This window comes from Branchiostoma lanceolatum, chromosome 16 (genome assembly GCF_035083965.1).
Source record: "Branchiostoma lanceolatum isolate klBraLanc5 chromosome 16, klBraLanc5.hap2, whole genome shotgun sequence".
Lineage (NCBI taxonomy): Eukaryota > Metazoa > Chordata > Leptocardii > Amphioxiformes > Branchiostomatidae > Branchiostoma > Branchiostoma lanceolatum.
Genome location: NC_089737.1, coordinates 13798762 through 13811856, shown reverse-complemented (window position 1 = coordinate 13811856; position 13095 = coordinate 13798762). Strand labels below are relative to the sequence as shown.

Genomic DNA, 13095 nt, shown 5'->3' with positions numbered 1-13095 from the left:
AAAAGTAAAGGAAAAAGTTAAAGCATCAGGGGCAAAGTATGATGTTTCTGTAAGAAGCTACATGTAGTTGTAGAGCAATGTGGCTTCATTGCAACTAAAAGTTTTAGTCAACCACACTGGGCCACCCAATCTCCTCTTGATCAGTGTGTTGGGTTCTTTTATGCGCAGAGGTTTGACCCTTGTGGCTTACGCATGAAATTCCCTCATACACGGGGCCAGCAGCTTTTTGTCACAGTCCGAAATGACAAATAACAATAATTTACAACATGTCCGAGCTGGCGGCGACCCAGGGATCGAACCACAGAGCCACAGAATTTGATCCATACATGCAGAAGTACACGAAGGTCCTAGTATCCGGGACGGCCATGACATTGTGACCTTTTTTGGGCAGAAGGTCAGTGATGACGCCGCAAGGTCGTGTCAGGACAGTGACCAGTAATCCAGAATACCAGCGATAAACTGAGACACCATTAAATGGCTTTCTTGACCTCTACCTTTAAACATAACCTTCTCCCTGCCGGTGCAATGGCCTAATTGGTAGAGTGTTCGCCTTGCATACGGTAGGTCGTGAGTTCGAACCCCGGCCGGGTCATACCAAAGACTCTAAAAATGGTACATACTGCTTTCTCTGCTTCGCGCTCAGCATTTGGGAAAGAGTATGGAAGTTAAACACACCAATCACTACCAGTGGACAAGCTCCCTGCTGTAGTGACTTGCACTTGTATGGCCCAAGGGCTTCGAATGGGAGATGGGTGCCCCCCTACGCATCTTCGATACATGGGACCACTTTACATTTTTTTTTTCTCCCTGCTGCCTAACCCTGTAACCAATACAAATTCAGTGCCAAAGGGCTACTTCGACAGGAAGGAGGTTAATATCATGTATGTGTGTGTGTTGGGGAGTGGGGTGGCATGAGTACTTTTCATGCATACAAACATGTAACTGTTACATTGTACATGTAAGTGTCATGTTTGGTTGCTCAAGTTTCGCTTCCTGTGCAAATGACGTTGTCAACAATATAATTTGGTAGCATTTTATTTCAATGAGTCTAGCCTAGCAGATTTATCTTAATATAGTCCCCTCCCCTTTCTATAAAAAAGATTTTCAATACCCCTTTGACTGTTGAAATGGTACAACCCTTAGCTACTTACGAACAGTCCATGAGGCTAGAACTGTCCTTCTTTGCAACAGACTACTGTAAGTCTTGAAATGTTTGCAGTGTTTTATTTTTGTGGTGACTTCACTGCAAAACCATGAGACCACAAATATGGATTTCCATTGTACTGTTCTACAGAAATGTTTCAACTGCGAACTTAAAACCCAACAAGAAAACAAATTAAGAACTGCAAAACTCTGGAATTCCCTCCCAGCCCACTGCTTTCCCCCCGAATACAAGCTACAAACCTTCAAAACAATCACATATCGCTGTCTCTTACCTATGCCACATTAGTTCAATTAGTTCAATGCCAATTAAGAAGTGGCCTCTTATGGCCTTGCATTGAGCGAGATCGTTAAAAAAAAAAAAGGCCCTGTGCAAATACACCAATTTACGGTAACATGACGTGGAAAGTGTCCTTGGTGGTGGAGGTCGTCCCTGGGGGGGCCAATGTCAAGTTTACACAACTCCAAGTTCAGTTGTATCCACAAACAGCGACCCCATGCAAACTCTCAGAACTGATGTGCTTACTCCAGGTAAATCTTGGATTTTCTATGTATCAAATGTACAATGTAGCTCTTGACAACAGTAAATACATAAATCTACTACATCCATAGTGGTGCGGATCGGTCCGGCCGGACCGGTTCCGGACTTGTAAAACGTTTAGGTTCAAGTCAAAAAAAACCTAAACGTCTGGAAACAAGTCCGGACTTGAAAATAAAATTCTCTCACTCATACACTCCTTTTTGTTTTAAACCTGTGCATCTTCAACCTTCCTTAAATTATGAAATTTGCACTAGAAAAATATTAAAACATTGCTGTTTTTGTGTTTATAACTGAACTTTTGTGTTAATTACTGACTGTATATAATTCCGTATATATAGTTTTTAAATTACATGTAAAATATCTGCCAATATGCAATTTTACATGTAACACGAAAAAATATTCCAAAATTATTATTTACTGAACCTAAACCTCTGGACTCGAGTCCGAACCTAAACCTTAACTCGGGTTTAGATCCACACCACTATACATGTTGTACATCCATGATTGAGAGAGTGTAGAAGTATTGTGATTCACCCATGCATGGACTTACATGAAAGGTAACCCTATATATAACTCCTGTTGCCGGCAACATTGAAAAGGGTGCCGACAGAGGAAGTACACACGGCCACGGCTTGTTCTAGCTCATAATCGCATGTTGCTGTTTGAAACCTATGAGCTTACTGTAAATTTGTTTATGTTTGCGGGACTGAAACTTTGCGGTACAGTGAAAAGTAAGTCTTAGAGTTTTTGAAATGTGGTTGACACAATTATGGTAGTAACACCATAGAAGACAGAACTATCATACAAAAATGTGTATTTGGGGTGTGACCTTACGGTGAACTTAAGAACACTGCAAATACTTAAAGGTATACAGTAAAATGACGGAACAGTACTACAGTATTTTCATTAGCCTACATGTATGTCCAAACTTAGGTGGAAAAATTCTGTTTGACTGATTCCCTCTTTTTTCCCCACCCAAATAGCCCAAAAGGTCTGTTTCAACTTATTTCCAAATCATGGGCATATTTGCAACAGTAGGACTACATTTTATCTTATCAATTTGAAAAGGAATTTGTACCTCACCCTAGCAAACTATTCAGAAGATAACAAGCTACATAAAAACGTTATGGCCTTGCAACGGGTCATGGAAAAGGCATCCGAAAATACGTCACAAAGAAGAAAAAAAAGGAAAACAAAACAGGCGTAAAATATACTATCAAGCTTGCTCCTAAAGCTTCACTAAAAACAACTGTGCTTTGAAAGTCTGAGTGAGGCAGAGTTTCAGTAAGTGTTTCGCTGTTTTCTAATTCATTGTCTCACCAAGGAGTATTGTACAATGTAAAAATATCATGATGACAGTGAAAATTACCCAAATAAGGTGTCCCGAATATGCAAATGTCTATGAATATATAATGAGCAGGGGCTTACATCAGGTATTAGGTTCTCCTGTGGTTGTGACTGTGAGGGGGCCTCGTCATTTCCACCTTCATCCTGTAAACAAACAATAAACAACAAGTCAATAAATAAACATGTAACAAAACAACAAGTTCTTCATGATATCATTTGCCAAATGAGGTCATCAAATCTTGAAACATTTTTTTTTCAAAATACATTGTACGGTATGGTATCTCTTCTTTTGACATGTAAGTCCCACGACAGAAGAAATGTGACATTTACAACCTGCTTATAAATTAACTAATTAGCTTCTCTGACAGACCACAATGAAAACAAGTTGATAAAGGTTTGTGCTATTTACCCCAAGCCCCCTGAAACAATCTGTGAGAGCAACAACAGTAGCTACATGTATGAATGATTACTTTTAAATCTAAAACACTCCACAAATGTAATCTATATCGTACTAAAAGCTCCAGACCTGCATCATTGAGTTCACTCCGTCACACAGAAAGAGCAGTTTCCTGTAAGTTACACGTACTGTAGCAGTAGCTGTACATTGAGCAGTTATCAACAGTCACAGCCACTAAAGATTGGTGGTGCCATTTGTTAAACAAACATGACAAGTGTTATAAACTCTTGTCAACTGTTTAGATCTAAAGGAATCATTCTAAGAGTGAATCTGTCAGTTCATTCCTACTTTTAGATGGGTGACGTTGACATTAAACACAATTCCAAACATGTCATAAACACTTGTCAACTGTTTACATGTAGATCTGCAGGAATCATTTGAAAAGTGTAACTGCCAGGTTGTTCCTCTTTTTAGATGGCTGACATCGAAGCTTAACACCAAATCAAAGGTGTTACAAACTTTCAACTGTTTAGATCTGCAAGAATCATTTGAAAAATGAAACTGACAGGTCATTTCTCGTTTTAGATGGGTGACGTCAAAGCTTAACACCAAATCAAAGGTGTTACAAACTCTTGTCAACTGTTTAGATCTGCAGGAATCGTTTGAAAAGTGAAACTGCGAGGTCATTCCTCTTTTTAGATGGCTGACGTCGAAGCTTAACACCAAATCAAAAGTGTTACAAACTCTTGTCAACTGTTAAGATCTGCAGGAATCATTTCAAAAGTGAAACTGACAGGTCATTCCTATTTTCAGATGGCTGATGTCGAAGCTAAACCAAACAAAAGGTGTTACAACAAACTTTTGTCAACAGATTCGATCTGCAAGAATCATTTGAAAAGTGAAACTGCCAGGTCGTTCCTCTTTTTAGATAGATGAAATCGAAGCTAAACACCAAATCAAAGGTGATACAAACTCTTGTCAACTGTTTAGATCTGTAAGAATCATTTGAAAAGTGAAACTGCCAGGTCATTCCTCTTTTTAGATGGCTGACGGCGAAGCTTTTAAGCACCAAATCAAAGGTGTTACAAACTCTTGTCCAATGTTTATATTTGTAGGAATCATTTTAAAAGTGACACCAAACCAAAGCTGTGTATGAAAACTTTTCTTCTTTTTCTGTCACTCTCAACTGAGGTGAAGCATGATGCTTTTTCAAGAAGCTAGTGGTAGTGCAATGTGACTTCGCTATGCATAGCGCTTTTTGTAAGCATCCCGACTCTTTTCAATAAGTGTGTGTTGGGTTCTTTAAAGTGTAGAGGTTTGACGCCTGAAGTTCCCTCATAAATGGGACCGCTAGCTTTACATTGTATGTGACCACCCAAAATGACGACTGCAATTTCTCACATGTCTGGAACTGACACTGGGATCAAACCCCAGCCCATGGATCCATTTGATTTGAAGTTTAATACTAATAGCCTGTAAACTCAGACGTTTAGGGCATAAACACCTAACTAAAGCTGTGTATGAAAACTGTATGAAAACTACATGACTGTATTTAGTAGCCTGGAAACTCAGATGTTTAGGATATAAACATGATGCAGACCTCAGCCGGTGTTGACGCGGGGATGCCTGTGGATCGTCGCTTCTCTCTGGGACGCCTTCTCGCAGACTGGCTGGACATCAGCTTCTTATCCTTATCCCCTGTGAGACGAGGATTTAACAAGATCAGGAGTGGTTAGACAAGATTAGAGGCGGATTAAACAGGACTAGAAGCTCATCTATGTTGGTAGTAATCATGATACAATGCTAAACTTTCTTCCAACACTAAAGGTATATACGGATCAAATTTTTGACGACCACTGTCACCTTCTTCAGGATCAATAATGATTAGATGTGGATTAATAAAGATAAGAAGTGAATTAAACAAGATTAGAAGGGGATTAAACAAAGATAAGTTCTAATTGACAGCTTTACAATATAAAATGTTGACATAGAGGCATTGAAATGAGCAATATAAATATGATGTCACAAAGCTTTTTGTTACTATAGACATATCACATTTATAAGATGGCCAAATACTGAGCTATAAAGGATTTTGTTACATAGAAGACAAGTACCGTAAGTTTACATGTATGTCCGGGAAAGTACATTTTGGATTTCATACATTCTGGAATGGAATTTGCTAAAAATAACAGCTGTGTAAAGAACACTTTGAATACTTTCCAAGAATGTTTATTAGAGGAAACCTCGTTAATGAGGAAAAAGTAAGTGTTCCAACTGCTACAGAAGTAAGACCTTAAGAAAGAGCGACATCTCTTGGGCATTTGTACACCGATGCCAATTACTGGTTAAAAGGCAACACTTAAACATGGTCTTGGGATCTGTCACTGCTCTAAAATCACCAGTTGTCGTCCTCATAAATTCACTTTCTACCCAAGAATGCGGTTTACAGTAAGCCCGGGCCACATATGGGGTTCGTCTGTTACAGGAATGGCCTGGGGGCAATAAGAGGTCCACGGCCTGTGTGAACGTGGTCTGTTCTTTCTCATCATTGTCAGTGGGCTCTGCTATGCGCCAGGCTTTACTGTACAGGCTATCAATCCCACTGACAGTATTATGATTTTCCAATGACAAACAACAGAGTAGACACAAAACAATGACTTCAGTATAACAACAAGATATCTCAGCTGGAAACTTTACAACATTGTAGAAAAACATGTTTTCCAAAACGGAGAGGAATTTTCTAATTGGGCGACACCAACGCCTTTGATCCACAAAAACCTCGTTAGAATCGATTCATTTCAGAATATTTGCCAAGAGTCTCGATGCGAGGACATCGAAAAACATTGTCCAGGGTACGTACCGGTTAGCTTCAGACGTAGCAGCTCTGCTAGGAGGTTCGAAAACCAAGGCTCTCTCTCCCTCCCAAAAAGCTGGCCACGCTCTAAGTGTTTGTCTGTACTTAAAGGTACACCTAAACTAAGATAAACTCTTCGGGGGATGTGTTAAGAGCATATTTTACTGGGGTTTTTAGACACTTGGATTGAGTCCAGGGCATATGTGTGTGTAGGCCTGTGCCACTAACAGCTGCATGGCACTGTCTCTCACAATATAAACGTGTTTCAACTTTGACGTCATCACTGGCGTGGGTCTAACGACTTTCAAAATATACGTTTTGCCAAAGACAAACTTGAGAATGCCAGTTATAAAAACACACACTTGGCAGTTGTGATGACATCTTCTTAAAGGAGTGACAGACCATTTTGTGCATGCCAACTTGTCTTTTTGTGGTCTGGCATTTCCTACCCATTTTGACAGCAAAAAGAAATTGATCCAAATCATAAGAAAAGGGCTCCGAAGATATCTGATAAGTGTGCTAAACTATGACAGTGTATTGAAAATAGTGGATTATAATTATGTAGAAGACAGTAATATCATTTCATTAGGTTGAAACAAAATCATCTGAGCATGACCAAAGTTACATGACAATCCAGTTGTTCTTTTTTCACTAATCCTTTTCCAAAGTTTCCGATACAAATGCCCCTGCAGTTCCACAACAAGCAGTTAGGGGGCATAGGCTAATACAATTTCTTCCTGGCCCAAAAAGACATTCAGAACACAAAATACAAAGACCAGTGCAAGACCAGAACAGGAGATAGATAACCCAGAAGTTCTGCTGCAGTACCAAGTAAAGCTGTTGGGAGGCCCACAAATGACGGCCATCTTTGGCATCACAATACATATGAAAGACCAAGACAAACCAAGCGCAGTATCAATTGTAACATTAAGCCCGTGTCCACATAATACTTGCTACTGAAAAAAGCTTTTTAACATGAAGGAAAATTTTGTTTTATCTTGGTCTTGATCATGATTAGGGGTCAGATGTAAATCAGGTGCCTCAGTGATGGTTACAGACAGAGGGTTGGGTGAGGGACTATACTGCATACATTATGCTAATTATCTCATTAACATGTGGGAAACCTTACCTCTATTTTGGTCTTCATGATCGGGTGTCATCTGCACATCAGGAGCCTCAGTGATGGTTACAGACAGGGGGTTAGGTGAGGGAGAATAAATTATGCTAATTAGCTAATTAATATGCAGGAAACCTCACCTCTATTTTGGTCTTCATGATCGGGTGTCATTTGTACATGTACATCAGGAGCCTCAGTGATGATTACAGACAGAGGGTTAGGTGACGGACAACACTGCATAAATTATGCTAATTAGCACATTAATACGTAGGAAACCTCACCTCTATTTTGGTCTTCATGATCGGGTGTCATTTGTACATCAGGCGCCTCAGTGATGGTTACAGATGGAGGGTTGGGCATAGTTGCCGTGCTGATCGGACCAGTTGTGCTCGTATAGTCTCCGCTACCCAGACGACCTTGCCGATGTAGGCCTGTTAGGCCAACCTAGGGTACAAAATTGTCCATGTCATAATCAGACTAAATTTTAATTGAAGAATCAACATGTTAATGGCAATTGATTATGCAAAGCTGGTTGGTAAATCTTTATTATTTAGTGCTAAGCTGTCACAATCCAAACCATAGCACTGGATAATGTCAGGACAAAATTAGACATGGAGTCAGGACTGAATATAGATGCAGACAGGTTTTGCAGACATATCAAATAGATGTGGGTACATGTACATTAGGAACATACACATGTAGTATGACATGTAACGGTACATGATATGGTATACTATGATTTAAAAGTATTGGGAACACATACTACTGTATATGACTGAGAAGTGCCAGCGTCAGAAGTTATATATATCTCAAACTGAAAAAAATGGAATCGAGACTATTTCAAATTCCTGGTTAATACATTGTTCACAACGAAATAAATGATAAAAAAAGATCCATGCACACTTACTGAATTCCCAATACTGAAACAAGGACATCGCACAAAGGATAACACAATGTACACATGTATGTGTGGGTGGGTTTGAAAGTAGAAACCAGTTCATGCACAGAACGAAGCAGTGCTCACCTGCGTGTAGCCACGACACATAACGGCACAGAAAGCACAAAAAGCACAGAGAACAGCCGGTTGTTCACAACCCGACAGAGGAGGGGAAAAGACGGAGGGGAGGGGGAAACATGTGCATCCAGAGGACAGAATCTGCACTTTCATAATCAGAACTTTATATCAAATTTGATCAACAGTGAGACTGAAGAATCCTACAAACAATTCTTAATATGTATGAAAAGTAACTGAAAAATTTGTGATGGGTGTAGATGTCTGATATTTCCTTCATATTCAGAATTTTTCTAATGCAACTCTATTTTGTTGACGTACAAGGTGATAATAATTGAAACCAGTAGGTCAACCAAGATCCCTTTGATAATTTTTTGCATGACTATGATTTTTTGTTGTTTTCATTTTTGGATTTCCTTTTGTCTCCATGTAAAATTTAATTAGCCGTTTGAAGAAAAGATAAAAGAAGAAAACTTAAGATATACAGCATGACAGTGAGGACAATAAAAGCAGATTAATCTATCAGATTCTCATTTCAATTTATCTCATATATTTATTTGTATTAAATTTTGATTTGATGCTTGTACTAAAATGACAGCTTAGTACAGTGTGTATCTGTCAACGAGGTAGACTACTTAAGATGGGTAAGAGAAAAAAGAAAATAACATAGATCAAAGATTTCAAGATTATAAAACTACTAAAAAGTAGAAGATAAAAACAAAGACAAGGACACTTATGTGACAGTCGACAGATTTAATCTCTTGCATACATGTAGTTCACTGTAAATCTTGGTAACACAGAAACAAAAACACGAAGCCGCTACATGAAAATATAAGACAGGACAAAGCAGTAAAACAGTACAGAGTTTCTTACAACACTTAATCATCTACAAACAATCCCATACCCTGCAAATGTCTAAGATAAGAACCAAGACGGTGCCTCACCTCTTTGGCGGTCCCGTTTTCCTTCCCCTCCTTGTCTCTCCTCTCCTTCTCTTCCTTGTCTTTACGGACGGTCTTTTCTGCAGCCTCAAGGTCATCCATGGTCACGCCCTGTACCAAGGTCACACAAAAAGTCTTGGAATTTGATCTTGAAAAAGGACATTTGCGAGCAAATGCAAACTATTTTCCTTACAATTTTTTCAAAAAGCTTTGTCCAAAATTATCCATGTCCCAATTTTGAAATGCTGATCCAAACCAAAGGTGAAGCAAAAAGTATAATTTTGTTTTGTTTATAGAAAACAACCTAAATGTACTCATAGAAACATTTTTTCCTCCCCACACACTTCGGTGTACAGGGCTGTGCCCTTGGCCCACACAGGCCATTTAAGTAGTCCACTGGTAGTGGTGTTTGTTCAACTCCCATACTCTTTCTCATAAGCATCGAGTGCTAAGCAGAGAAAGCAGTGTGTACTGTGTACCATCATGTTAAATTTGGTTTGACACAGCTGGGATTTGAACCCCTAACAATCCAAATGCAAGGACACACTCTATCTACCCCCTAGGCTACTGCACTGGTTGTAGAGTCAACCTACCTGCGTGGATCTCCGTGTCTCTCTCGCCCTCCGCGAGCGGGCTTTCCTCTGGGTCTCCGACTCCTCGTCTCTCTGAGGCGCCAGGTACGACCTAACCGAACACACGACCAAACTGTCACGCACGGTACACAACTCTCCTCCACCTAACAACTACAAGTTCTCTTAACCCTTTTAGCAGCAGTGTTACTCTTATGTAGTCACTTAGGCCACAGCAAGTACATTTAAGGATGACATCTTGGCAAGCAATGATGTTTGCTTGATTTAAAAAAAAAAAAGAAATTTTGTTCCCATCCAGCAATGGTCAACAATGACATGATACTCGTCTTCTACACTAGTGTCACAGAAATAAAAGCCTTGTTACATGTAGCTTTGATACTATGTTTAGGTATTGCTTCAATTCAACCGTTTAAGTACCATTCTAAATTTTGAAAACTTAGGCATCCTTTTTCTTTTGGGATCCACCTTCTTTGCGGTCTAGTACATTAGATTTGAAGTCTTCCGAGGATGTCATCCATAAAATTCACTTGCTAAGGCCTTAATCTACAATTATCATAGCTGAAGATCACTGGTAAGTGGTCAGCCATTAGGTGATGGTATGCATGGCTCTATCTTTACTACTAACATTTTCTACAGTAGTTTAATCATTAGCGGCAGCATCCTTGCTGGCGGTTTGTCTGTCTGTGAGTTTCTCACCTTCTAGTAGACGTAGAGGTGGTAGTTGTGACAGTAGAGGGGGTTGTTGATTGTGTTAACGAGGTTAACGAGGAACCCGTGCGAGCCACCGTAGCCTCCGACTCGCTCCCTCCCTTTCGCCTCAATTTTATACTTGTGGCTGCTGTGTCGGTATTTGCAGCACTGCCATGCACAAACAACAGAGCCGTTGGGTTCAAACGCATGCAGGATAAAAACATAATGTCTCCAGATAAAATAAAGGAAAGAAAATGCATAATGACAAGTCATCAAGTATTATTAGAACAAGCAGGTTCTTGTAGGAGGTTCTGGGCTGGAGGGGATTGGATCTTAAGGCAAGGCAAAGAGATATTCATTCCAGGACAAACATAATGCATTTTATATCTAGCAGGGCATATGAGCATATCATGGGCATTTGGTCACAACATGGGCACATAATTAAATCATTACACAGTCAAAACATAACATTAACATCTGTCTACACCACATTAGGCACATCACAAGACAGAATATTTCCTTTGTAACTCTGGTGTCATTTTCATTTGTCAATAGTTTCATCAGGTTGGTTAATCTCCAAACACAGGATTGCGTTCTGGTAGGTCGAGGTATGCTACTCATGCTGACATGTCTCCGTTGGTGTATAGAACGTTGTAAACCTCTCAGTTTGTGCCTGGTCAATATTTTCATTGTCAAATATACGGAACATACAACTGATCTTTCATATAGTTATAAAGACCATGTTACAGCATCATGATGTTAGTCATTAGGCTATGCGAAGTTGATAGCTTGCTAAACAACTTAATGGTTAAGGAATAATGAAATGGGACAGAACACAGAAACAGAAGGCTCCGATAAGAATGTACCACGTATGAAGGTACACGACATGCTGTGTACCATTCTTGACTTACTGCATTCAGAAATACTGTTTCCTTTAAAAACATGGTGCCAAAAAAGTTGAACTTGAAAAGGCAATTTAACATGATGCAACCTTTATAACTTCAGGTACTTCTTTAAGTTCTTATGTGAAATGAAAGATGTGATTTGGATGAAATGAAGGATTTAACATGTTATGAATGGAAATTTGAAACGGTTGTTATTTGGAATGTTTTTTTGTTGAATATACAGTATTGTATCTTGTTCCACCTACTTGTCTTTGTCTTTATTGTCAGCAGGAGGTAAAATTCCCAGGCGACGCAATCTGTCCTCTCGAGACTCAGTCCTGACACACAGATGGACACACAGACACAGCCATGACCACACAGGTCCACTACAAACTATGCAGGGCTCGAAATACTGGGTGCATGTGCACCTCCCTTGCCAAACTGTTGTCTAATGTAGCATTAATGCCAGAAATACATATGCAGCACTAATGCTTGGTTAGTGCACACTGCCTTGGTAATTATGGCTGTCCAAATACCAGTCCCTCAATGTCCTAGCAGCCATGCCTTGGACCAAGGCTTGAACCAATTAGTTGGTATCTTTCCAGCATTAGTGCTTTCTGCCACAGCCTTTAGCCCAATGTGCTCCGGTAAGAAGTGCGTAGTGCGGCATTAATGCTACATTAGACAACAGTTTGGCAAGGGCTGTGTGCACCCGAAGTTGGAGCTGTGCACCTAATTTTTGACTGTGGGTGCACCAGTGCACCTATATATTTTTGTAGGCTATTGGGCAAAGGTACAATTGTACACTAGTATACAAGAAATACTCCGGAAATGTAAGTATCTGAAGAAGCAATGAAACCTTTTGTTGTATCTTATTTGGTGTATCACTTGTTTGAAATTTTGAAGTTAACTATAGAATAACAGATTGAGGTAGTAGCGTTTTATGTTTAGCTCACATTCAATTTATTTTATGTGGTGCACTCAAAATTCTTTCTGTGCACCTAATTCTTTTTTTGGTTGGGTGCACCAGTGCAACTATTTCTAAAAATGAATTTCGAGCCCTGCTATGGAAACTTCTACATATCAAAAATAAAAAAATCTGCTACCACTCTGGCATGCTCTTAACAATTTAGAACAACCCTCTACTCCTGTAGTGTCACAGATGTACAAAGAACAGTAGGTAAAACAGTTCTCAGGAGCTTTGATTTGCACAACTGAGTGTCACTGAGCAACTTTTGCATCGATTTTTGGCGTCCATTTCTGGTGTCCATTTTGTTTCTTCCAAAAATAATCCCATCGTCTTGCATTAAACAGTTACTGTTCTACATACTTACATCACAAGAAGTAGAGGGTCATTGTGGAAATCAAATTTTTGGGACGTTAGACGTTAAAAGAATTTTTTTTCTAATTTTGTTATGAAGAAGTTTGTTTGACTCACTTGTCCTTGTTGTCCTTGGGTTCCGGAGGGATGATGCCAAGTCGGCGCAATCTGTCCTCACGACTCTCTTTCCTTTCCTGGTAGGAAAAAATATTTACAGAGTTACATGATAAAACTTTAAGA

The 13095-nt window shown here is 39.5% G+C and overlaps 1 protein-coding gene across 7 annotated transcripts in view; it reads right to left on the bottom strand.

Annotated features, from left to right (window-relative positions):
• LOC136422296 (protein phosphatase 1 regulatory subunit 12A-like) overlaps positions 1-13095 on the bottom strand; it is a 43767-nt gene that overhangs the window by 9427 nt on the left and 21245 nt on the right. For 4 of the 7 annotated variants that reach the window (XM_066409962.1, XM_066409966.1, XM_066409963.1 and 1 more), the window contains 8 exons: positions 12973-13049; positions 11801-11872; positions 10657-10818; positions 9964-10054; positions 9374-9481; positions 7699-7861; positions 5047-5144; positions 3131-3193 (listed from right to left, as the gene is read on the bottom strand). In XM_066409962.1, coding sequence (XP_066266059.1) covers positions 3131-3193; positions 5047-5144; positions 7699-7861; positions 9374-9481; positions 9964-10054; positions 10657-10818; positions 11801-11872; positions 12973-13049 — 834 coding nt within the window. The remainder of the gene's footprint in view (positions 1-3130; positions 3194-5046; positions 5145-7698; positions 7862-9373; positions 9482-9963; positions 10055-10656; positions 10819-11800; positions 11873-12972; positions 13050-13095) is intronic. The other 3 variants (XM_066409965.1, XM_066409964.1, XM_066409968.1) reach the window with 3 other exon arrangements.